Raw genomic sequence first — 26,737 nt, 5'->3', positions numbered from 1 at the left:
GAATATGTGTAAATACTACCAAAAGAATAGTTTTAAAAGTAAGTTAAGCAGCTTGCCCTTGGTGATAGGCCTAGCACTTATTGAATCCAGGAATTGAAAACAGATTTTCTGGTTCCTAATCCAGCACCCTTTCATCAAGCTACCTCAATGTATTTGACAGATGAAACTCCACATCAGTTTAGTGTTGGCACATGAGCACTTAAAAAAAAAAAAAAATTCTATTAATAGAGGGGTGTGATGGTTGAATCAGTCCCAAACTAGCTGAAACAAGTATTTGTTTGAATTTAGACAACATTGTAGACTTAGAGATTTTCTTTGGTTCCACATTAAAACTAGTTGATATTTCTGCAGTAACATAGACTGCCTGGTAGTTGTGGACCACCTTCCAAGGTGGGCAAGAAGTGTGTTAATTATTAGCAAAGAGGATATACTTAAGAGGATTAACATCAAATATTCCTTTGGAGTAAGTTTCTCTTCTAAGCAGACAGAGTTTGCTGGCTATAATTGATGGGAAAGAGTTGAAACTTGTAGGGTGGGAATAATAAGTTTTAATTTCTTGGAATACCATTGTCTTCTGCTTTTTGGAGCAGAACAAGTTAATTTGATTTTTTTGTCTCTCCCCCTTCCCCCCCATCTTAGTTACTCCTTAATTCCATTTAGTCATACGATCAGGGCATATATAATTCACTCTTCTCCCTCCCTCATCCCCATAATTGCACTAGTTCCTATAGTTATTAGTTTGGTAGTAATACTCTTAGATTCCTCCGTGCCTAAACTTTTATCAGTAAAAAGAGCCAAATTTTCTTTTTGATTTGTTAATGAATTAATAACCAGGTAAAGTACCTCCAGTATCTAAATGCCTGAATTTTTATCCTTATGAAGACAAGTTTTCCATACTTACATAATTGTTCTCAGTTCAGTCTGATCATTTCTTGGGGATTAATTCATCATATTTGAAAGATTATTAATCATTCTTTTTTTTCTTAATGAAAGAATGGGATGAAATTGCTTTATTTTGATTTGTTTTGGGAGACTAGATTACAGTCTCACCCAGGCCAGAAATGCATTGGCTACTCAAGGCTGCTGATTGACCTGAAACCTTGGACCTGCTCCATTTCCTGAGCCAATTCACAAATTCTTAGGCAGTTTGGTAGTCTTTTCTACCTTCTACTTGGAGGCTCCCCATATGGAAAATTGATTAATAACTTGTTCATTTTCTTTTTCTAAAATGGGACTACTTAAGTAATTTATTTCCTTCTCTGTTAATATGGGCAATCTGTATTTTGGGAAGTATTCATCCATTTCACTTAGATTATCAGATTTCTTGGCCTACAGTTGGGCAAAATAGTTCCTAATTATTGCTTTAACTTCCTCTTCATTTGGTGGAAAGTTTACCCTTTTCGTTTTTGATAGCTAATGATAGGATTTTCTTCTTTCCTTTTTCTAATCAAATTAACTAAAGGTTTATCTATTTTGTTGGTTTTTTCTATAAAATTAACTCTTAGTTTTGTTTTAGTTCAACAATTTTCTTACTTTCAATTTTATTAATCTCCCTTTTTATTTTCAGAATTTCAAATTTGGTATTTAATTGGAAGTTTTAAATTTGTTCTTTTTCTAGCTTTTCTAGTTGCCTGCCCAATTCATTGATCTTCTCTTTCTCTATTTCTGTAAGTAAGCATCTAGAAATATAAAGCTTCCCCTAAAACTGCTTTGGCTGCATTCCATAGGTTTTGGTGTGTTGTCTCGTTGTCATTCTCTTGGATGAAATTATCAATTGTGTCTGTTATTTGTTTCACCCATTCATTCTTTAGGATTAGATTATTTAGTTTCTAGTTCATTTTTGGTCTATTTTTCTCTGGCCCTTTATTACATGTAATTCTTATTGCATCATGATCTGAAAAAAGATTGATTTCTGCATTTGATTTTGAGATTTCTTTGAGGGGCTCCCCATATATATAGTCTCAGTATGATCAGTTTTCAATCTGTTGCTGGCTGGGATCTCTGATCTCTCAGCTTCCCCCAGGGTGATACCCTGTGTGGCCAAATGCCAGCACACAGAAAGTTTTCTACAAAGTGGAATTTAAAAGTTACCTCATTTCAGGTTAGCACAAAACAGTTTTTTTTTTGTCCTCTCATGTAGGTTCGTATTCAGGAGACACAGGCTGAGCTCCCGCGGGGGAGCATTCCGCGGAGCTTGGAGGTCATTTTGAGAGCCGAAGCTGTGGAATCTGCGCAAGCTGGTGACAAGTGTGACTTCACAGGCACTCTGATTGTTGTCCCAGATGTAGCTAAGCTGAGCACACCGGGTGGGTAATCCCCATTGGAGGGGCATTGGGTTCTCTGGACGAATCTTATGCTTCACTAAGTCAGTCAGTAATCATTAAGTGTGGACTGTGTTCTAGCCACTGTTCTAAGTGACAGGAATATTAAAACATGTTTAAAAAAAAAAGACAAGGGGCTCACAATCCAGTCTAATTCCTTGTATTTAGGTCTTAAGTTTTCCAACTTGTAGGTGGTTCAGTTACTTCTTTTCTGCTTGTCTCTTGGCTATTTGCTAAAGAGTTGGTAGGAAAAGGGGATGATGTTTAAAAACGCAAATGTTTTAGGGGACAGAAGTTGAAAGTGTCGACCAGAATGAGATTTGGAGATTGATAGCTACCTTTTGTCTGGGCAGATGAGTTAGGTCAGAATGTTGAGAGTTGGCTGAATTAAGAGCTATGTTAAGGGGTTACTCACTTTTTTCTTTCAGGTGTGCGTGCCGAGACAGATTCCCGTGTCAGTGGTGTAGATGGTTATGAGACAGAAGGTGTCAGGGGCCTCCGGGCTCTGGGTGTGAGAGATCTCTCCTATAAGTTGGTCTTCCTGGCCTGCTATGTTGCACCAACCAATCCAAGGGTGAGTTGTATTTTTATTTTTTAATCCTTCTTAAAGACACTGAATTGTTTGTTGGGTAAGGGTCCAAAGCCCCTTACCCTTATTGTGTATTGTTTATTTAAATATTATTTATTTATTTATTTAAGTATTATTATCTTGCTCATATTGAGAGGTTTTTTGTTTTTTTTTTATGCTTGTTTTTGTTTTCCTTTAAAAATCCCAGTGCTTAGTGCAGTCCCTAGCAATTAGTGGATGCTTAAGAAATACGTGCTGGTTTACTTTGATTAAGACTTTAAGTGAAATTTATCTATGAATTATTTCTTGATTAATAGTTCTTGATTATCTAATATTGAAAGAATATCTTTCTGTAACTTCAGGGAAATTTTGATTTATTATTTGTTTAAAAAAAATTCTCTATTTCTGAAGTATAAATTTAATGTGGTAAAGTTCCTTAGTTCTTTACAGTTAACAAAATTAAATGTATCCCTTTATGATACTAGACAGAATTATTTAAGCAGATCTTTTTTCAGGAGAAGCTTATAAACTAAGATAACAGAAATGGAGTTGACCTTTAAAAGGACACAAATTGAAATTATATTTTGTGCAAGAATATCATAGGAATTGAATGTTTAGGGTGGAGTAAATGAAAATTTGCTTTTTTTTAGTTAATTTTTCCACTAATGTGATCACTACCATAATTTCTGGCCCAGATTATTACAATTGCCTCCTCATTGATTTCCACACCTATAAGTTTTTCATCCTTCTAGTCTGTTCTACGTATTGCTATCAAAATGATTTCTCCTTAAAAAAGAATCTCTAGACCTCATTTCTCAGCCGTAAGAGGACAGAGTTGAACTAGATAGCCTCTTGAATTTCTTTCCAGGTCAAAGATTAGAGGGACTCAGATGAAGATCAGACCATGGCATTTCCCTATTCAGAAATTGCAATGGTTTCCTAGTGATTTTAGAATAAAATTTAAATTCATATATTTAGCTTTTAAAGCCCAAAGTACTGGCCCCAATGGCCCAATCAACCTTTTCAGGCTCATTGAACATTACTCTTTTTCCCAGAATTTGTGATGCAGCCAAACTGGTCTTCTTTCTTTCACTTAGGACACTATCTCTTATCTCCCATTTCCATATCTTTTCTTTGGATTACCCCATTCTTGGAATAGCTCATTTCTGTCTTTTGACTTCCCTGATTTCTTTATAGAGTCTCTTCTTGCTTTAAGATGAATCTCATTTGTCATTTTCCTTTTTTTATAAACTTTGCCAGTCCAATGAGTGTGATGTGGTGGTACCTCTGAGCTGTTTAATGTGCATTTCTCTGATTTCTTTTAATTGTTAAACTTGGATCAGTGTGAATTACATATTCCCCTTTATCTTCTTCCTCCCCTCTCCTATTTTTTGTACCCTCCCATTCTGTAATTTGGTTGCATAAAAACAGCTTTGTAGACAATTTTGAGAACTTTAGTCTGTGATATCCTGTATCATTTCTCTTTGATTTCTGCTTTTTTTTTTTAATTAAAGCTTTTTTATTTTCAAAACATATGCATGGATAATTTCCAATGTTTACCCTTGCAAAACCTTGTATTCCAAATTTTTTCCTTCCCTTCCTTCCATCCTCTTCCCTAGACAGCAGAAATCTAATATGTGCAATTCTTCTATATGTCTACAATCATCATACTGCACAAGAAAAATCAGATCAAAAAGGGAAAAAATGAGAAAGAAAACAAAATGCAAGGAAACAATAACAAAAAATGAAAATACTATGTTGTGATCCTCTCTCAGTTCCCACAGTCCCCTCTCTGGGTGCAGATGGCTCTCTTCATCACAAGACCATTGGAAATGGCCTGTGATTTCTGTTTTTGGTCCTGTCTCCTTATGTATTTTCAGAAAGAAGTCATGCAGTGGTCTCTCTGTTGTTTTAATGTTATTATCATCTTTCATTGCTGTATTTGTCTTGTTTTTCTATTGTTGGGAGTATTTGAGAAAGGAATGCTTTTTATTGAATATTTATCCTTTTTCGTTAATATTTAGGCTTAAGTTTACAGGACTTGTCACTCTGGATTCTGTCTTACTCTTTTTTGCTTTTCAGAACATATTGTATTCCTTCTTGTAATTTCTAGAAGTTCCTTTATATTTGAAAGTTTTTTTTCTACTGGTCACTTGTGGAAATTTTTATTTGTCTTTTAAGTACAAGTTCTGTGTCTTGAAGTGTAACACGGGGCTTTTGTTATAGAGGTGATCTCTGAATTGGCATTTTATGTTCTGTGAGCAAAAGTTATAGGGTTTTCTTAGTGCTATTTTTTATAGTGAGATTCAGATTTTTGGGCTTGTGGGGATCTCTCATCCTTAAGTTGTTTTTCTGAGTCTTGTCTTGGAGATGAGTTTGTTTTGTTTTTATGAAAATCTTTTTTTTTTTTTTTTTTTTTTTTTTTGGCTGTTCTTCTAGATAATCCAGATAGAATGCAAAGGTATTTGCATTTCCAATTAGTTATGAGTTCTCTGGTACAGAGAACTGTAACAAACAAGCCACTATTGTATTTTTAGCAAGTTTCTGTCCCCTTGGAGTTAAGCACAGTGAGGCACTGGTAGTAGTTTAGGAGTTGGATAATAAAGTTGAATTCTGTTGCAAGTCTGTGTGTCTGCTCTTACAAGCCTTATGGAAGGAGGTAGTGAGTGAGTGAGCTCTTTGTTAGAAATTAGGTATTAGTCTTCTCTACTGTTCATTCAGTTTTATTGGGTTCTTGGTGTCCTATAATTCCTATTTTGGAGAGATTTGAGAGATTGGTGAGAATAGGAGAAAATTCTCCATCTTATTGGAGTTAAGAGCTAAATGTGACTTGGAAATTTACATTTATCTTTATATACTGTATTCTCTATGTACTTTTTATAATTAGGTAAGACTACATGTACACGTTATATTCCCCAGTAGACTAAAATTCCCAAGGACAGGGAATATTTTACTTCTCTGAATCTCTAATATCTAACACCTAATACTTACTAAATGTATGTTAATTAATTTTTTAATGGAACTTCACAGCTTCCAGATTCCTGTTTTCACTTTCCAATTGAAGGTTTTTTGTTTTATTTGACTAAGCTAGTGATGTTCCTTCTCCCCCTCATCTTCCTTATGCTGTCACAGATCATATTGGGTTGTCATTACACTAACACTTGATTTTTTTTTTTTTTTTGAAGTTTGGTGGGAAAGAGCTCCGAGATGAGGAACAAACAGCTGAGAGCATTAAGAACCAGATGTCTGTAAAGGAGTGGGAGAAAGTGTTTGAAATGAGTCAAGATAAAAACCTTTACCATAATCTTTGTACTAGCCTTTTCCCTACTATACACGGTAAGAGTTAAATGATTTAAACTTAAAAACGAAACATTTATTGTAATAATAGTGTACATACTTTTAAAATGGAAAGGAATCATAGTTCACAAAGGCACCCGGTGACACGTATTCAGAGTCCTGAACCTGGAGTCATACACTACCTAGCTTTGTGGTTCTGGGCAAAGCACTTAACCTCTATCTGCCTTAGTTTTAGCTGTAAAATGGGGATGCTGTTAATAGTAGCACTTAACTCAGAGGGTTATTGTGAGAATCAAATGAGATAATATTTGTAAAGCACTTTGAAAACCCTAATGCACTATAAAATAAATTCATGACGAACAATATTTTTCTTTTTTTTTTCCTTAAATTTATTATGAAGATTTGAAAGCCTCTTAGTAAAACTCATTTTGTTCCTCACACCTTTCTAAATTAAATTTCCTGTTCCTATATTTTCCTGGGGGGTTTATCCTCAGTTGAAATGGAAATCAGATTACAATCCCTCAAAAAATACCTCTTCATTTTAAGGATATGATTGAATCTTATAACTTTCCTCCTGTTCTCTCCCACCCTGCCCCCTTTCTTCTTGCTTTCTCTTCTGCAGCATCCTTGAATTTAGTCAAGAGTTTGTAAAGCTGTTGCATCTTCCTTATGGGCATGCTTTTAATCATTTAAATAGTCTCTTTTTTCCAATTACCCAAGCAAGGAAATTGAACATGGATCAGAGATTTGGAACTAGAAAGGACCTTAGAGGATCTGGTTCAACCCACTCCTAGATTAGGAGCTGAGGCAAGGAGAAATTAAGTAATTAGCTCAAGTTTACCAAGGTTGAAAGTGAAGCTAGGTCCTCTGATCCAATGTTAGGCATTTTTTTGAACTTGTTTCCCCCAAACATGTAAATTATTTTTAACTAGAGAGGAAGGAAAGTTCCACTCTGACCATTTATTAGAATATTGAAAGTATCAATGGAATATGAATTGACATTGAGTGGAATGATTTGGTTTGAAAATTGAAGTATCTCTGATGGTTTTAGGTTTGGTTGACTGTGTGTGATAACTGAAGAACTTTTTGCCTTGAAGTTACCTTTTTTCCTTAACCAGAAACATGTACTTATTCTCACAACCGCTAAATTAACCCCACAGAGTATTTTTTTCTTAGCACAGTTTCAAAGGATTAATTTTTTGTTTGTTTCCTTTCTCTAAAGATTTGCTGAGCACTTAGAAGAAATTGCATTTAATCCTTTTACTGAATTCATCCTCCAAGTCCTTATCATAGAAAGTGTAGGCAGTCCTAGATTCTTTTGTTTAGAAAAAAAAATTATTTCTCTTTCAGTTAATAAGCTTTTTTTCTCCTCCCTCTGATTCTCTCTTTCTCACTGCTAAGGAAAAAAGTACCTTTATGATAAATGTGCAGAACAGATTTCCACATTGGCCATATCCAAAAATAGATATCTCAAAATTGGTATCCTGAGTGTCTTCCCTAATCAGGCCTATGGGTCTCATGCTTCATCATGGGGTCTTCTACAGTTATGATTGATTATGGTGGTGAGATAGGTTTTGAGCATGTACAAAGCATTTACCAAATGGTACTGGCAGACTTCTTTATAAGATAATATATATACAACCCTTTGAAAACCTTGAAGCATGTATAAGTGTAAGCTATTGTTTTGGGTTTTTTTAATGTTAGCAAACATTTATTAAGTACCAACTATGTATCAGGAACTGATAAAGGATACAAAGAGAGGTAAAGATAATCTTTCTCCTCAAGAATATCAAAATCCAATGAAGGGAGGCAGTATACAAATAACTGTACAAATCAGCTATATAATGGATAAGTTGGAAATAATCAAAATTAAAGGCTCTAGTATTAAAAGAGATTGGGTAATAAGTGGTCAAAGGATTATGAACAGACAATTTTCAGATGAAGAAATTGAAACCATTTCTAGTCATATGAAAAGGTGTTCTAAATCACTACTGATCAGAGAAATGCAAATTAAAACAACTCTGAGATCCCACTATATACCTCTTATGTTGGCAAAGATGACAGCAAAAGATAATGACCAGTGTTGGAGGGGATGTGGGAAAACTGGGACACTGATGCATTTTTTGGTGGAATGGTGAATAGATCCAACCATTCTGGAGAGCAATCTGGAACTATACCCCAAAGAGCTATCAAACTTTGATCCAGCAATGTTTCTACTTTGATCCAAAGGGATCATAAAAAAGGGAAAAGGATCCACATGTGCAAAAATGTTTGTGGCAGTCCTCTTTGTGGCAAGAAACTAGAAACTGAGTGGACGCCCATTAGTTGGAGAATGGCTGAATAAGTTATGGTATATGAATATTATGGAATATTATTGTTCTATAAGAAATGATCAGAAGGATGATTTCAAAGGATTTTAGCTGGGAGTTTAAGGAATTCAGAAAGAAGAGTGTTCTGTCCTTGGGGGGAGGGAATAGGTATGTTATTAAGGGCTATGAATGCCAAATGGGAAGGGTTTTATTTTTCATTCATTCATTTATTTAAAAGCTTTCTATTTTCAAAACATATGCATAGATAATTTTCAACATTCACCCTTGCAAAGCTTTGTGTTCCAAATTTTTCTCTCCCTTCCCCTCCACTTCCTGCTCTAGGTAGCAAGTAATTTAATATGTGTTAAACATGTGCAGTTCTTCTGTACATATTTCCACAAATATCATGCTGCACAAGAAAAATTAGATCAAAAAGGGAAAAAATGGGAAAGAAAACAAAAAGCAAGCAAACAACAATAAAAGAAGTTAAAATGCTATGTTGTGATCTGCACTCAGTTGCCACACTTCTCTCTTTGGATGCAGATGGCTCTCTTCATCACAAATCTATTGGAATTGGCCTGAATCTTCTCAATATTGAAAAGAGCCATGTTCCTTACAATTGATTATCACATAATCTTGTTGCTGTGTACAGTGATGTCCTGGTTCTGCTCACTTCATTTAGTTCATATAAGTCTCTCCAGGCCTCTCTGAAGTCATCTTACTGGTCATTTTTTACAGACAATAGTATTCTATAACCTTCATATACCATGATTTATTCAGCCATTCTCCAACTGATGGGGATCCAATTGGTTTCCAGTTTCTTGCCACTACAAAAAGGGCTGCCACAAACAGCTCATGTAGGTCCTCAAAGAGGAGGATTTTAATATATTTTGGTCCTGGCAGTCATAGGGAACCACTGAAGTTTATCAAGGAGGGGAGTTACATGGTGAGTGCAGGGCTTAAAGAGATTTATGAACCAAGGGTATATTGAATATAGTGGATCAGGTCTGGACTTGGAGTCCAGAAGATGGCATTTCTCTAACTATGTAACTGAACAAGTCATTTAACGACTTTTAACAATTCTCCAAGATTTACCTATTAAGTTAGACAAGGCAACAGTGTGGACTGTTAAAGTCATGCATTCTTGATATGCTATTGATTAAAGAGGGCCTCTGGTCTCATCATTGTGGAGGTTCTGACCATACATGCAGATCCCTAGCCACCCATGCTTTCTTATCCACATATTTCTTTTAAAAATGAGACACTTCCCGATTCTTTTTATACAGCAAAATAACGGTTTGGTCATGTGTACTTGTTTTGTATTTAATCTATACTTTAATATATTTAATATCTACTGGCCATCCTGCCATCTGGGGGAGGTGGGGAAGGGAAGGAGGGGAAAAATTGGAACAAAAGGTTTGGCAATTGTCTATGCTGTAAAATTACCCATGCATATAACTTGTAAATAAAAAGCTATTAAAAAAAAATAAAAATAAAATTGAGACACTTCGAGCAGCTAGATGGCACAGTGGATAGAGCACCAGTCTGAACTCGGGAGGATCTGACTTCAAATCCAGCCTTAGACATTTATTACTTCTTGCTAGTTGTGTGACTCTAGGCAAGTCATTTAACCCCAATTATCTCACCCACACAGCCCAAAAATGACATGCTATTGAGATACTAGAGAGTCTTCTACGTGGTTGGTTATGTTACTCCTTTGAAAAATTAGAATATTTTTTCAGTTAATGAGCATTTATTTTCTCTGCCCCTTACTCTCCGTCACTCCCAAAGGGGGGGGGGGGGGGGAGGAGAACACTTGTAACAAATATACCTAAAAAAGCAAAGCAAATTCCTATAATGGCTTTGTCCACTAAAGAATTGTCTCAAATATGTGACTATAATTTCTCTTTCAAACGGTTGGTTATCATGCTTCATCTTGGCTCCTCTGGAATTGTCATTGGTTATTGAATTAATTAGTGTTTTTAAGTATTTCAGAATTGTTTGTCTTTACAATATTGTATAAGCTGTTATTTTGATTCTCCAAAATGGTCTCAAAACTCCATCATTTCTTATAGCACAATAGACCATATGAACATTTGAATTTTTTTGTGTATTTCCGCTGTACAATAGGATTCCTGCATGCTGTAGTAAGCAGTCCAGACTTAAGTTAGATGACTCAGACAATTTTTAGGACAACTTTTCTTTCTTTTAATAGCTTTTTATTTATAAGATATATGATGGGTAATTTTTCAGTATTGACAGTTGCAAAACCTTTTGTTCCAATTTTTCCCCTCCTTCCCCTCACCCTCTCCCCCAGATGGCAGGCTGACCAATACATGTTAAATGTGTTAAAGTATAAGTTAAATACAATATATGTATACATGTTCATACAGTTATTTTGCTGTACAAAAAGAGTCGGATTTTGAAATAGTATACAATTAACCTGTGAAGGAAATCAAAAATGCAGGCGGACAAAAATAGAGGGATTGGGAATTCTATGTAGTGGCTCATACTCATTTCCCAGAGTTTTTTTTGTTTTATTTATTTATTTAATAGCCTTTTATTTACAGGTTATATGCATGGGTAATTTTACAGCATTAACAATTGCCAAATCTCTTGTTCCAATTTTTCACCACTTACCCCCCACCCCCTCCCCCAGATGGCAGGATGACCAGTAGATATTAAATATATTAAAATATAAATTAGATACACAATAAGTATACATGACCAAACCGTTATTTTGCTGTACAAAAAGAATCAGACTCTGAAATATTGTACAATTAGCTTGTGAAGGAAATCAAAAATGCAGGTGGGCATAAATATAGGGATTGGGAATTCAATGTAATGTTTTTAGTCATTACCCAGAGTTCTTTCTCTGGGCATAGCTGGTTCAGTTCATTACTGCTCCATTGGAAATGATTTGGTTGATGTCCTTGCTGAGGATGGCCAGGTCCATCAGAACTGGTCATCATATAGTATTGTTGTTGACAAGTATATAATGATCTCCTGGTCCTGCTCATTTCACTCAGCATCAGTTCGTGTAAGTCTCTCCAGGCCTTTCTGAAATCATCCTGTTGGTCATTTCTTACAGAACAGTAATATTCCATAACATTCATATACCACAATTTATTCAGCCATTCTCCAATTGATGGGCATCCACCCAGTTTAGGACACTTTTTCAAGTCCCTTCCTTACATCAGAAGATGTGCTGTGTGGTCCTTTTTTAAAGCTGTTCAGACATCCCCGGGGTTGCTGAATCTTCAGTCCATTGGACCACCTTGTCTGCAAGGTTGGCACTAAAGTTCCCATCCTTACCTGCCACATTGTTACTTGGTATGGCAGGACTACTGCAATCAAGCCTTCCAAGCTTGTCTTGGTCTATTCACCTATTCTGACATGCTATACATTGACCCAGACATGATAATGTCTTTTTGATACTCTAATTACAAAGGACAACCACCAAATCAGTGGCATGTAGTATTCCACCTTCATGTATTTATTATTCCATTTCGCAGTTGACAGTTATTCCCTGAGCTTTCAGGTCTTTACTACTACTAAAAGAGTTGTTACAAATATTTGTGTACATGTGTACACACCTCTACCAACAGTGGATTTATGTGCCCTTTTCCACTATCCCTCTATCATTTATCATTTTCCATTGTCTTTGTCAATCTGGTAGGTGTGAGATGAGTGAGGTTTGGAACTTAAGAGTTTTTTTAAATTTGCATTCTTTCTGATTTAATACTTAGGAGTATTTTTTCCATATCTGTAGTTTAGATTTCTTTCCTTGAGAATTGTTTATATCTTTGTCTTTATTAGTTGGAGAGTTGCACTGATCCTCAGAATCTATAAGTGTAGTGGAGAAAGCTTTGTCCCAGGCTGGAGAAATCAAAACTCTACCAATAGCACTTGTCTTCCTCTTAGGAAGAAGGTAGTAATAGTTTGGAGACAGCTGTGTAAACTTGGGATGTTTACAGAATGTTGAGAGGTTAACAATCTAATCTACTTGAGGTGAGGTGATGCTTCAGAGTTTCTTTAATTTTTCTTTCTCTTTTGCTAGTAATTTAGAGCATTTTTGTGTGGTTGGTAGAGTGTATTGTTTCTCAATATCTACTTGTTCATAATCTTTGGTTATCAATTAGGAATGATTTTTGATCCCATTTGAACCCATTCCTTATATATCTTAGAAATGAGGACTTTATCAGAGAAATTCACTGCAAAAGATTTTTCCAGTAATTGTTTCTCATCTAATTTTAATTGCATTAGATCTGGTAGAACAAAAGGCTTTAAATTTTATGTGATCAAAATTGCCCCCTTATCCATAGGTCAGAATGGTAATTTCTTCTTTGTTCTTCTAACTTGTTTATAGTTTGACCTTTTGTGTTTTAAGTCATGTATCTATTTAGAGATTATCTTGTTATGTCTACCAGACTGCTTTCTAGTTTTTGTCTGTGGGGTTTTGGGATTTTTTTGAACATGAGGTTGTTGTATTCATTGAGTTTCACTGTTATATGGCTCCTCCGTTTCACTAATCAACGTTTTTATTTTTTACCCAGTACCCTCCCTCACATCAGTATCAAATTGAGCCCCATACTCCCTAGTTTCCCTCTTTTTTATTATAGAAATATCACTTTTGGAATGAAAGGGTAATAGGCTGTGGTTTTTTTAAACTCATTTCTCCATTGGCCTTTGGAGAATTACAGTTGTGATTCTTTTGGAGACCATTTTGTATTGCGGTTCATGACTCTCCATAACATCACTGGGAGAATATTATGGAAAAAATGAGCTTTAATGGCAAGATGTAGCTTTGGATCATTTCAGGCATTACACATTTCCTTAAATAAATCAGTAAAGTCTAACTTTTACTTCATCCTTAACTTCTCTCCTTCCCTTTCAGGTAACAATGAGGTAAAGCGAGGTGTCCTTTTGATGCTCTTTGGAGGCGTTCCTAAGACAACAGGAGAAGGCACCTCCCTGAGAGGAGACATAAACGTTTGCATTGTTGGTGACCCCAGCACAGCCAAGAGCCAGTTCCTTAAGTGAGCATCGTTACCTACAGTGAGGCAGGGATAGAAACAGTGATCTTTTTCTTTAAAGGATTTCTAGGTTACCTGATATGCATTCTCTGATAAGGAATAGAGAGCAGGGGAGGAGTATATGTGTTACATTAGTATATTATACTCAGAAACATTATATACTCTTAAGATGTGTGTATATTGAGGGGAAGCCAGTACATGTACATAGTGCTTAGAAACCTTGGGTTCAGTCCCAGCATTGACACTAATTACATATGACTATGGAAAAATCATATCATCTCTCTAAATCTTGTTTTAACCACTTGTAAAATAAGAAATACAATATTTATGATATTTTGAGTTTTTTCTGTTTTGTTTTTGGTGAGACAGCCATTCTTAAAACTTTAAAATATGGGGGTATCAAGTTTATATAATTTTTTCTTGCTCTAGAGCGGGGGTCCTCAAACTTTTTAAATAGGGGGCCAGTTCACTGTCCCACAGACTGTTGGAGGGCCGGACTATAGTAAAAACAAAAACTTTGTTTTGTGGGCCTTTAAATAAAGAAACTTCATAGTCCTGGGTGAGGGGGATAATCGTCCTCAGCTGCCACATCTGGCTTGTGGGCCATAGTTTGAGGACCTCTGCTCTAGAGTTTTATGGTTAGATATTAACTACTTGAGAGTGCCACTGATTATAACATTGTAGTCACAGACAGACATTGGAGACCTTAGAGAGGATCTTACACGTAATAACAGCTAGAGAAATAGTATTTGAACCTAATCCCTTGATTCCAAGTTCACAAAGTACCCTTTCCATTGCATCATAATGCCATTCCTCTGGATTGCTTTTTAGATGTGTAAGTAGAGACTCTAAGATAAATGGGAACTTGAAAAAAAATGTTTTCTGAGAACTATGTTGCCTTTGTCAAATGTATGCTAAGGTTATGCTGTTGTATCTGGTTATCTTGAATAGATATGTTCCAAAAATCATTTTTTCCTACTCTTAAAATCATTACACTGTCCCTGTGTTAGTTTCAAATCATCATTTGAAACTGAGTAAGTTAACCATTCAAAAAAGGCCAAAGAAAATAAGGCTTTCATAGTAGTATATTAGCCTATGTATGACATTCATTTTCCCCTACCCAATGAATGGGCTCTGTCTTTTGTGAATAGACTGTACTCATTGTGTGACTCTCACTTATCCTAGAGTGCCATTTAATGTCTAATTATCACAACCCCTACATACTCTTGTTCCTGGAAAAGGTTCTCTGGGAATGGACCTGAATTGCAGATTAATCTAATGCTTTTCCATGTAATGTCCTTGAATAGGCACGTGGAAGAATTCAGTCCCCGAGCAGTGTATACCAGCGGTAAAGCCTCCAGTGCTGCTGGCTTAACTGCAGCTGTGGTCAGAGATGAAGAATCCCATGAGTTTGTCATTGAGGCTGGAGCTCTGATGTTGGCGGATAATGTAAGAAATGGTTTGGGTTCTTGAATTTAAAAATTAAGAATCAATTTGTCATGATAGGAATAAGTGGAGACAGTGCCTATTTTTGGTATGTGGTTGTGTTCTTAGAATAGGTTAAGGTTAAAAAGATGGAATAAACTAATGGTTTGGTTTTTTTTATTATTTTCTTCAGAAAAGACGTAAGAATGGTGTTCAAATTGTCCTGATTTAGTAGCCTGACAAAATGATTACATCATGCTGTCCATAGGCATTTGCCTAACTCTCCAGGGTACATTGCTTTTTGTTATATCCTGATAGATAGATTTGTGAAAAACCAATATTTTTTGCCATAATTTTAAATTTGTTGCTCCACTGCATGAGCCAGCACACTGGAGAATGTGTCTTTCCTCATCCAGTCATCTCTCCAGCCTTTGTTTAGTATAATAGATAATGGTCTTCTTGAGCTGAGTTCAAATCCTACCTTGGAGACAGACTAGTCATACTATTTTAATAGTATGGTCATAGATCACATTTAATCTTTCAGGGTCCCATGACCACATTGAGATTGTAAATTAGATGATTTGCCAGTCTGCAGTGATAGGTGTTTCTCCATTAGGAATTCCCCACATTTAAACCACAAGGTCTGGCCCCCCAAAAGGAGGGAAACTTGCTTATGGGGTGGGGATGGGCTGTAACTTTTCTTAACCAGGATGAATGTATTGTGCTCCTTACACTTTGCTCCCCAGGGACCCCAGATTTGGGCAAAGAGTAAAGAAACCCATTGTAGCATTCTGAGATGTGTACTAGTACATCTAGTTGTGAGTTAAGAAGGGACCATTAAGTAACTTATGACTTAGGGATTGAACCAAACAGGGAGCAAATTCAAGATTTAAGGTAAAAAAAAAAATCTGTCTCTACAGTAACTGGATGTGTCTTTTATATACAACTCACATTTATGTGAAATTAGCTGTTTATGTGGAAACTAGTTCAGCTCAAGCATCATCTTTAATAAATAATAATTAGCATTTGTATATTGCTTTAAGATTTTGCCTCATTTCATCCTCAGCCCTGGGAAATAATTACTATTATTATCCTTATTTTACAGATGAGGAAACTGGGGCAAACAGTTGCTTGCCCAGGGTCACATAGCTTAAATAAGTGTCTGAGGCAGGATTTGAATTCAGGTTTTCCTGACTCCAAGTCCAATGTTTCTAGAGGGCAGAGAATGTAGTAGGCCCTTAACAAAGAAATGCTTATTGGTTAATAAAATGAGAACTTAATTTGTCGTGTTGGTAAAACCTTGTGTTTTTGGTAAGTTGGTCCTGTTTCTTTGAAGCTTGTAATTAGACTGCCCATTCTTGATTCTTCATTTACTTTCAGGGTGTATGTTGTATTGATGAGTTTGATAAAATGGATATGAGGGATCAGGTTGCCATTCATGAAGCAATGGAACAGCAAACAATCTCCATTACCAAAGCTGGAGTTAAGGTATGTCATAGCTCTAGCCTCACCATTTAGAGTAGGTCTAGAAATAGGTAATGGGGGGCCCCTCAAATAAAGTACTACTTCATAAGAATTGAGAACACTGTCTTTTATCACTGGAAATTACTGGTTTTCTTGGGGTATTGTGGAGTTTTGTGGGTTTGACACTCACTAATATGGAAAGAGTCGGGAAAATATTGGGATTGTTTGTAGATCAAAAATAACCTCCCTTCCAAGGTGATCTGTTCTGCAAGAAAGCATGCACTAGAGACTTTTTACTCTTGAAATTCTGGTGATTTCTCCATTTATTCTTTGTGTGTGTGTCTGTCTCTCTCTCTCTCTCTCTCTCTCTCTCTCTCTCTCTCTCTCTTCTCTTCCTTGGTTGCCTGGGGCTCCAGGTATTTCGGACAGATTCTCAGCATCTCCTTTATCCTTTTCTAGCTCTGACCCTGGATTTGCATCCCAGATGTATGCTATTTAAAAATGGACAAATGTAGTTAAAAGGAAGTGTCGCCTTTTTTGTTGCTGTTTTGTATCAAAGAAGGGGAATGAGTTGGGTTTCTCCATTCTAATTTTTTTTTCTTTGTTTTGTGGCCAGGCTACTTTGAATGCCAGAACATCCATTCTGGCTGCAGCAAACCCAGTGAGTGGACGCTATGACAGGTCAAAATCATTGAAGCAAAACATAAATCTCTCGGCTCCCATCATGTCGCGATTTGATCTCTTCTTTATTCTTGTGGATGAGTGTAATGAGGTAATTGGGAGCTGTTGTTCTCCCTCTCCTTTTTTGTTTTCCCTTTGAAAGAATGAGGGAAACAATACTGGAAGTTAACACTGATAAACAGCTGACACACATGTGTGCAGTGACCTTTTATATCAAGGGGTGGGCAGGAAATGTGTTAGACAGCTGAAGTAAAAATTATTTGAATTTTAACCTTACTTAAGTGGAACTGGAGGTGAGAATTACACTGGACTGAGCTACTATCCAAAGCCTACAAGCATTTCAGATCCTCCCCCACCCCCATTTATTTATTTATTTACTTATTGTTAAGTTTGATCATCCAAATTTGGGAGAGGGCAGGGTGATCCTGCAAAATGTATGGATAGAAATTTAATTAAAATTGGGTACATTTTTCTCCTATCCCTATTGTTTTAAAAATGTTTTATTTACATCTAGAACCAGCATTTAGCATTTTCCGTGCTGTTTCTGAAAGTCTATGTTATATTGTTGTTAAACAAAACATTGACTTAAAAAGATTAAGGGGGCGTTTTTTTAGAAAAGAACCAAGTGAAGGTCTCTTAATATCTCTGGCAGCTGGGTATAGACTTTACAGGCAGACAGCGAGCAACTAATCAAAAAAGTTTGGTTTGACTTAGGTCACAGATTATGCCATTGCCAGGCGGATAGTGGATCTGCATTCAAGAATAGAGGAATCCATTGATCGAGTCTACTCCCTTGATGACATTAGAAGGTATCTGCTCTTTGCAAGGCAGTTTAAACCTAAGGTAATTTAACCTTCTTTGCCATTCTATTATATGTACAAGGTGGTACTTCAGGCAGGAGCATTACACAAAATGTCAAGGGGAATGAATTCTGCTGGCTTTAAAAGTTTTCTGTTATAATGTAAGACATATTTGAATTTAGGAAAAGAACAGAGTCAAACATAACTAATCAAGTACACATGTCCAGCCTCCACTTACCAATTAAATGTTATCTGGGTCCTCTAGCTACCTAACATTTGAACTTTTCTGTGGCTATCAGAGGGGAAGTAAGAAAGTTAAATTAATTCATATTTATATATTTTGAGTAATGATAATAGCTGAGACATCTCAGTGTGATAGAGAACCAACGGTAAGTCTGGAAGACCCGAGTTTCAGTCTCATTTCTTGAACTTGCATATGTGCCCTAGACAACTCACAGTGTGCCAGTTTACTCTGGTCATAATGGAAGTTCCATATACTAAAAAACTATATGGGATGACAGATCTGAATCCCTTTCCCTATCAACGTAGTTGATATTTCCATGTCACTACACAGTTTACAGAGTGCTTTATTTAATTTCATTTGAGCATCATAACAACCCTATGATATAGATAGTGAGTATATTCCCTTATTATAAATGGAGAAACTAAGTTTCCAACTTGCTCAAGTTTATATAGCCAACGAAGAGAAGTGCTCAGATTGGTACTGATATTTTCTGAGTTTACATCTACAGTTCTTTTCCCAGTACTGCACTCTACTATACAATCTGCTATAAGCCATACCTCTAAACTTTTTGAAAGAAAAATTATAGTTATACACTAAAAAAACTATACTTTATAAACTACACTCAAATTTAATATAAATCAGATTTATCAGGGAGAAAATTCAGCTTGTATTTGGCTGTTAGGTAGACTCTGGCTTTAAAAAAATGGAGATGTGGGGAGTAGAGTTTGAAACTAATCAAATATTCAGAATGTCATGTTTTTATGAACGTAACTTCTTGGATCATTTATAGCAAATCAGGAAAGTCCTTTGTTTTTTTACTCTTGTTCCTAAAAATTCTTTGAAATGTATTGGCTGGGGGGAAAAATGAAAATAAGTAAACAGTGTATTGGGGGCAGCTACATGGGGCACCAGCCCTGGAATCAGGAGGACCTGAGTTCAAACGCAGCCTCAGATACTTGACACTTACTAGCTATGTGACCCTGGGCAGGTCACTTAATCCTGATTGTCTAGCCAAATAAATGAATAAAATATATTTTCATTTCTTTTAGATTAGTATTATTAATATAATTAAATCATTCTGATGTATGGTAATGGTTGTGTAGGCCATCTTTCTGAATTTCAATTATATTTTTATAGTATATATAATATAATATAATATAGGAGGTTGACCTGAATCTGTACTGATGTCAGGGCAGCCCTTAGAAGTTTGTGGTTTGTTTGAGGGGAGGGGAAGGGAAGAATGGATTGTTTCATTAATAAATTCAGAAAAATGATCTTATTTTCTTGTCATTTTATTATTTTATCTTAAAAGTGAGAGACCTCCCCCTCAAAACAAACACAATGCCATTAGATTCTAACTTATTGAGAGCTGGTTGTATTGATAAAAATGTTATTTTGAGATTAGATTAGATTCTAATTATCCATACTTGTCTGATTGTCCATGGCATTCAAGTTGATTTTTAAATGCTTAGGCAGAATGAGACTGTGTGGAAATAAATATTATTTGCAAAAGTTTTCAGAGAGGTGATAGTCCATCCAGAATATTCTCCAGAGCTGAATACTCTGACCTTGACACAGCTCAATTAATATTCAGATCAATTTGATCTGAAAATTTGAGATAATTCTTAATCTTCCATTCTTTTTTTTTCCTTTGCATAATTCAGGAAGTAGAGTTTTCTAAAATCATTAGCATTTATATTTGCAGTTACCATTTAATCCTTCCAAAGATAACATGAGTTAATGAACTACTTCTCAAGGATTCTTTGAGTATTAATGCATTTAATGAGCTTTGACATCCCCATGTGAAAGGCATTACATCCCCATGCCTCAGCAAGTCATACATCTTGAAACAATCCTTTGCTTACAATGAGCCCACCCTCTGTACGTTAAACTTGATGGAACATTTCATTTTATTATTATTATTATAGCTTTTTATTGACAGAACATATGCATGGATAGTTTTTCAACATTGACCCTTGCAAAACCTTCTGTTCCCACTTTTCCTCTCCTTTTCCCCACCCCTTTCCCTAGATGGCAGGTAGTCCAATATAGGAACATTTCATTTTCTAAGAGCACTGTGAAGTCACAAGTTTTCCTGGGCATGGAGGTTTTGTAAGGAACTTTAATATGGCAGTCCAGTGACATTGCCATTGAAGCATTTACTCTTGGCCCAGTTATCGAGGTGTCTCCAGGCTCTTAGGGCACATTACTAAACAAGACATGTCGCCTGTCCGACCCCAGTCCTCCCTGTAAACAGAGGCCTTTACAATTCTCTTCCCCCCTGCTCCCCCTTCCCCCGGGTGTCTTGGAACAGATCTCCAAAGAGTCGGAAGACTTCATCGTTGAGCAGTACAAGCGCCTGCGCCAGAGGGACGGCTCCGGGGTGACCAAGTCCTCCTGGAGGATCACCGTGCGACAGCTGGAGAGCATGATCCGACTCTCGGAGGCCATGGCTCGCATGCACTGCTGTGACGAGGTCTGGCTGAGGAAGAGGAGGGCTAGAGGTGGCTCTATAGGGAAGCAGATCTTTATCTATAGGGAAGCAGGCTTTATCGCTGTGAGGGACAGCTATGGGGCAGGATCTCCTAAGCTACCCATCAGTGAGCACTTAGGAGCTTTCACAAGGTGGGGAGATAAAGCGAGCAAGAGTGAGTGGCAGAAAAAGGTCCTGGCAAGAAGGGACTCCCTCACCCAGAGTTCTTTCTCCAAGTCACCGGCCCGGTCCCCACGGCTGTGTAAATGGTTACTAAGCACCTGCAGGGATCTGGGCGCTGTGCCACAAGCTGAGCATTGGCCTTTCTGCAAGCAGCTCTGAGTAATCAGGGAAGGAGAAAGAGCATGCAAAAAACTACAAGCACAAGGGTCCTGGGAGGTGACCAGCAGGAGGAAAATGCTAGGAGTGGAATGGGATAGACTTCCTGGAGAAGGAAGTAAAGAGGGAGGATGCCAGTAAAGAGTCTTATTTGGGGAGCAGGGGGAGGCCGGAATTCAGGGTAGAGTGGTGGTGGAAGGTGGGAGAAAGGTTGTAGAGGGGGCAGGTTGGGGAGGGCTTTAAGCACTAAGCAGAGAATTTCTTGTTGGTCTTGGAGGCACTTTATTGTGTGGAGAGTGGTGACTTGGTCAGGCCTGAAAGGTCATTCTGACTTGAGGAGAACATGAGCTGGAGTGGGGAGAGAATTGAAGCAGGGATCCAAGTAGCCAGCCATTGTCCCAGGCCCAGTGTGAGGTGGTCAGGTCCTGTGCAGGGGGACAGCTTTTTCAGAGGAGAGAAGGTCCATATATGAGATAATGCAAAAGTAAAAGTCAATAAGATCTTGGCTGCAGATTGGATTGGGGCTGAGGGTGGGGGTAGAAATAACAAGGGACAAGATTAACATTTAGGTGGGGTGTGTTGGAGACTGGGAGGATGGTAGCGCCCTTGACAGTAATGGGGAAGGGAGAGAAATTGGGGGAGAAAGAATGAATACAGTTTGACATGTGTTGAGTTTAAGATATCCGTGGGATGTCCAGATTGAGGTGTCCAATAAGAAGTTGGAAACAGAAGACTGAAGATCCCCAGAGAGGTTAGGGCTAGATAAATAGATCTGAGAACACTCAGTATAGAGCTAATTATTGAATGCATGGCAGCTGATGAGATTTCCAAGTGAAATAATATAAGAGGGAGAAATAATATAAATAAAAGGAAGGGCCCATTCATAAGGCTAGGTAATGTATTCTAGACCTGAGTAGCTTACTCTCACAGTCCTCATCTGTTTGAACATCTCAGATCTCCTATAATCTTGCACTCCATCCTCAGCATGTGCTGGGCAATGTAGTAATATGTATGGAAACATGGGACTATATTCAGCTGCATCCAAACAGTAAAGATATAGTACTCTGTGTAATTAATAGTACCGAGTTTCTCAGTGCCAAATTCCTTAAAATTAGAATTGGTGGAAAACAGCTATTCTCTTCTCTCCAAGAGAATAGTGTGAAAATTTGTTTGGCTAATTTTTTAGAGCAAGATAATTTAAGCAAAGTGCTGTAAACCTTCAAGTGCCACATAGATGTTATCAGTATTGTCACTATTATCAACTAGTTGATAATTGGGGGAGGAAAATTAGATAATGAACTACCTTCCATTTGTGTAGGGTTTCTTTTTTCTTTTCAATACTTTTATTGTAGAGAGGGAGAGAGGTTAGATTTTCATTTAATCCTTGTTATATTTAACTGGTATGTTGTGTGTGTTAATTACGCTTAGATGGATTCTGCTTGGTGAGTCAACTCCAATGAACATCAGCTTTAATTCTCTCCCTCTGTTCAGGTACAACCTAAACATGTGAAGGAAGCATTCAGGTTATTGAATAAGTCTATCATTAGAGTAGAGACACCAGATATCAATTTGGATCAAGAGGAAGAGCCCCTAATGGAAGTAGAAGAAGGTCCAGATGGCATCAATGGTGAGTTTTGGCAATCTGAGCTTATTTGAGTTAAAGAAACCCAAAACGGTTCCTAAAAGTTTTTCAGAAAAACTTGTTGGGCAAAAGGTCATTTCAGTAGAGAAACTTGGGATAAGGGAGGAAAAATATACCAAAATTTTGTGCATTTATTTGTACAGGCTTGTTTTTATTTAGGGAAGTGCTTTATAAATCTCAACTTTGTATAGAAACATTTGCTATTAATATTATTATTAACAACTTAAGTGAACTTGGAAAAATTTTTAGTCCTAAAATCTTTGTTAGTTACTCCTGGCAAGGAAGTATTTACAAGCTAAATTTCAGTGTCTCTTTGAGTGATCCTCTCCTCATACTCATACAAGTTGAGTAACTGTATATGGCCACCAAAATATTTACTAGATTTGACTTTTTAAATTAGGTCATGCTGACGTCCCAGTTACTGTCAATGGAATCAACGGTCACAGTGAAGATGTGAACCAGGATGCAGCTCCCAAAGCATCCTTGAGACTTGGCTTCTCTGAATACTGCCGCATCTCTAATCTCATTGTGTTACACCTTAGGAAGATGGAAGAAGGTAAGAATCTAGGCTTAATACATATGTTTTCAGGCATTTGCACAAATTCTATTGAAATACTGACTCTATCATCTTAACATTTGAGGTCTTGTAAAGAATGAATTTATGAAAATATCTAACTTGCCCAGCAAATTTTTTTTGGGGTATGGTCAAGAGAATATATTCAGTTGCTTTTTGTTGTTGTTGTTACTTATTTGGTATTTTTAACGCTTTAAAATGACATTTATTTGGAAGCTGAAAAAAAAAACCCCAATGACTTTGTTTTATTCCTGAACACTCAGAATTATTGCTTTTAACAGTTGCTCTATGTGCTATATAAGCATTCACATTTTACATGCCAAGAAATTAAGACCAGGGAAATAAATGTCAACTATCTTAAGGCCATTTTGAGCTAGAAATAAAATGAATTCCTCATCTTAATCATTTTAAGCACCCAAGTGTTTAATTCAATATCAGGTTATCTTCCTTGTACACCCTACCGTTCTAATAATTTCCCTGATTTGGAAGGAAGTCCAGAGACTAGTGTAAATTGTACTTGGAAAAGTTTTCTTCATTTCTTTCAGAGATTGGAAAGAAGAAAATTGGGGTACAAGATTTGAGATTTTAAAAAAATAACTCCTTAAAAATCAGTGGGGGGTGGGTGGTTCTTAGAATAATTTTTGAGACTAATTTCCGACATTATCCAAGCTGTGCACATTGTCCACGTGGGATCTGCTTTATTGTCAAGGACTAAGAAAGAGTGACCCCGAGCTGCTCGACCACTTAGGAGTGGGAAGAGGGGGAAGGAGACAGATTAGCTGCCATTTAGAAGAAGCATCAAGATCTGTCTCTCTCCTTTGCTTCTCGTTTAGGAAAGAAGTGAATTCCCAAGAAGGAAGCTCATCAGTTCTTAATATAACTTGTTTTATAACATCTACAAAATGATTTATGACATGATCAGCTTCTGCCTCCTCCTTTGGCAAATAAAGAAACTGAGTCGTGAAGAGGTTTGAAAGACAGGAAATGAAATCCAAGATTAGCTCTAACTTCCAAGTCATAATGACTGTTTTCCAAAAAAATTGCAATTGTATCATCTTCCCTTCCCCCCTTTATGAAAAAGATACTGGTGAGGGGGCAGGTCAACTAATCAAGGAAAATATCAAATTTCCAACTATGTAGTGGGTGGTTCCTGCCCATAGTGGAATGTAGTTAGTTGATATTTAAGACAAGTGATTTCAGCTCATTGACATGTCAGTTTAAAGTTTGTGTTCCACTTTATCCTGGAGTTCAGACAAAGACTGATAATTTAGCTTATCTATTTATTTCAGGAGGCATATCTATAACTGGTTTTCAAGGGGTCTATGGACTTTTAGGAGTACCTGAAACCTTATCAAGAAGTATACAATATCAAAAATTTTAATAGTTATTTGCCTATTAAAATCCTCCCTCTTCCAAGTACATACTTTTTGTGAGACCAGATTTTCTTCATATACTTCAATCAAAACAACATAGCACAAAAAATTGAATGCTGAAGTAGATATGAGAATCCAGCTGTCTTCTAAGCCAAACATTAACAATAGTTGCAAAAATATATAAAAACAATGCTAGTTATCTCACTAATTTTATTTATTTATTTTTTTTTTGGAAAATATAGTTAAACATGCTTAAATGGGTTTATTATTTTTGTGAATCAATAGATATTTTATGTTTTTATCAGCTTTAATTACTAACATAATAAGTCAGTAGAAATAGTCTAATAAGAAGGTTGGAATCATCAGTAATTTTTAAGAACATAAAGGAGTACTGCTATTAAGAAGCTTGAGATCCGTTGATTTACAAACCCGTTCTTGGACATCTGGAGCGTGGTGCTTAAGTTCACAAAGCTCAATGAACACACGTTAAAATACTTTTAAGTTTTGATCTGTGCAGCAACATATTGAGTCCTAACTTCAGCCTGGCTAGAAGTTACAGTTCTACCCTGGTGTTAATATGTACTTGATCACTGGGGATCAAAGGTTCCCTGTTCCTTAAAACCTCGCTTTAATGAACTTCTCTTACTACACATTTGTTCTTCTGAGTGGCTCTGCTTGCCACGCTGATCCTTGACATCCTGCTCCTGTTTTCAGCTGAATTTGGTAGGTACTCACTTCTCAGATTATAGAGTGGAGAAATTTTTCTGACAGAAAAACTTGTGTACGTTAAACTCTAATAACTTTAAGCAGCTCATTAAATGTAATCCTTGTTTTATTAGATTTTTCTCCTTTTAGCCTAAAGTAAGTTCTCTAATACAAGTAATATGACAGGTTATTTCAGACTCCTGCTGGTGCAATATGAACTTTATTATAGCAGCTGTGCTTTCTGACAGGTTGGCAATAATCTAAACTGCACAGTGTATCTTCTTGTGTACATAAACCCAAGGAATTGGCATTGCATTTTGTAGAAGAATAATTTTACCCTTTAAAAATTTATTTCTCGTTGCAGAAGAGGATGAGTCAGCACTAAAGAAGAGTGAACTTGTTAATTGGTACTTGAAAGAAATAGAATCGGAAATAGACTCTGAAGAGGAACTTATAAATAAAAAGAGAATCATAGAGAAAGTCATTCATCGGCTCATACATTATGTATGTAAAAAATTTCATGTGCCCAGATCTTAATGGGGGAAGATTTTAACATTATTTTGTTGGCTTGGAATTTCATTGGTAAATGTTTATCAATTTTGTATTTAACACTGGAGTTTTAACAAAGAGTCAGATTCTTATGAATTCCAAAGCAAGTTGGGCCTTAGAGAATCTGTTAGGTAAACCAAAGACCTTAATTTCTTCTGATGGAAGAAACATAGGCTTGCTTAAGGATTAAGTTCATGGAGGTAAATAATACCCCAGGATCTCTGATCAAACTTCTCCTGGTGTTTTTTTGGTTAGCTTTGTTTAGCTTATTTTCTTATATTCAGATAATAAGGGCAGATCTGGTTTCAGGATTAATTTTTGTTGTTATTTCATTTCTTGTATCTATTGGTTATGATTGCTGTTATAAAGGACAGATTTGTATTAGGGAAACAGCAAACTGAAAATCAGAATTGAATAATAACAAATTATGGTGTGTTAATTTGTCTTAAAATAGGAGTGTGTGTGTGTGTGTGTGTGTGTGTGTGTGTGTGTGTGTGTTGAGTTGCCTCTTCACTAGTGGAGAATGAGTTTACACTCCATAACCAAATAAGCAGTTAAATACCTCTGCTTAAGGCACTTTGAGAAGTATTAGGGGTACAAAATACAAAAAGAGAAAGGCCTTCCCTGCCCTTAAGGAGCTTACAGTCTGGTGGAGAAGATAAAGGAAGCTTATGGGGACAGAAGCCTTGGGAGGGGTAGGCACCCAACACGGGGCATGGGGGCGTCAGTCAGAGCCCCAGAGTTGTTAAGCCAGGGGAGAAGTGGAGAACTCACAGACGGGGACGTCATCTTGGTCATAATGGGACATGGTGGAGAAGTCCCCAAGTGAGACTGCAGAGAATGAGAGAGCCATTTCTGTGATCCTTGTGAGATTTTGATTAATTGGGGGTAGAGGGGGCGGGATAGCTAAGTGGCACAATGGGCAGTGTTGAACCTG

At 36.7% G+C, this 26,737-nt stretch overlaps 1 protein-coding gene across 1 annotated transcript in view; it reads left to right on the top strand.

Annotated features, from left to right (window-relative positions):
• MCM6 (minichromosome maintenance complex component 6) overlaps positions 1-26,737 on the top strand; it is a 41,909-nt gene that overhangs the window by 11,083 nt on the left and 4,089 nt on the right. The window contains exons 5-16 of the mRNA XM_031960019.1: positions 2,141-2,306; positions 2,750-2,895; positions 6,075-6,225; positions 13,393-13,534; positions 14,839-14,980; positions 16,337-16,444; positions 17,037-17,192; positions 17,816-17,944; positions 20,460-20,621; positions 22,449-22,584; positions 23,000-23,155; positions 25,616-25,755. Coding sequence (XP_031815879.1) covers positions 2,141-2,306; positions 2,750-2,895; positions 6,075-6,225; positions 13,393-13,534; positions 14,839-14,980; positions 16,337-16,444; positions 17,037-17,192; positions 17,816-17,944; positions 20,460-20,621; positions 22,449-22,584; positions 23,000-23,155; positions 25,616-25,755 — 1,734 coding nt within the window. The remainder of the gene's footprint in view (positions 1-2,140; positions 2,307-2,749; positions 2,896-6,074; positions 6,226-13,392; positions 13,535-14,838; positions 14,981-16,336; positions 16,445-17,036; positions 17,193-17,815; positions 17,945-20,459; positions 20,622-22,448; positions 22,585-22,999; positions 23,156-25,615; positions 25,756-26,737) is intronic.

Source organism: Sarcophilus harrisii, chromosome 3, assembly GCF_902635505.1.
Source record: "Sarcophilus harrisii chromosome 3, mSarHar1.11, whole genome shotgun sequence".
Taxonomy (NCBI): domain Eukaryota; kingdom Metazoa; phylum Chordata; class Mammalia; order Dasyuromorphia; family Dasyuridae; genus Sarcophilus; species Sarcophilus harrisii.
Note: the sequence above shows the minus strand (reverse complement) of the source record. Positions and strands in the feature narration are given on the sequence as shown.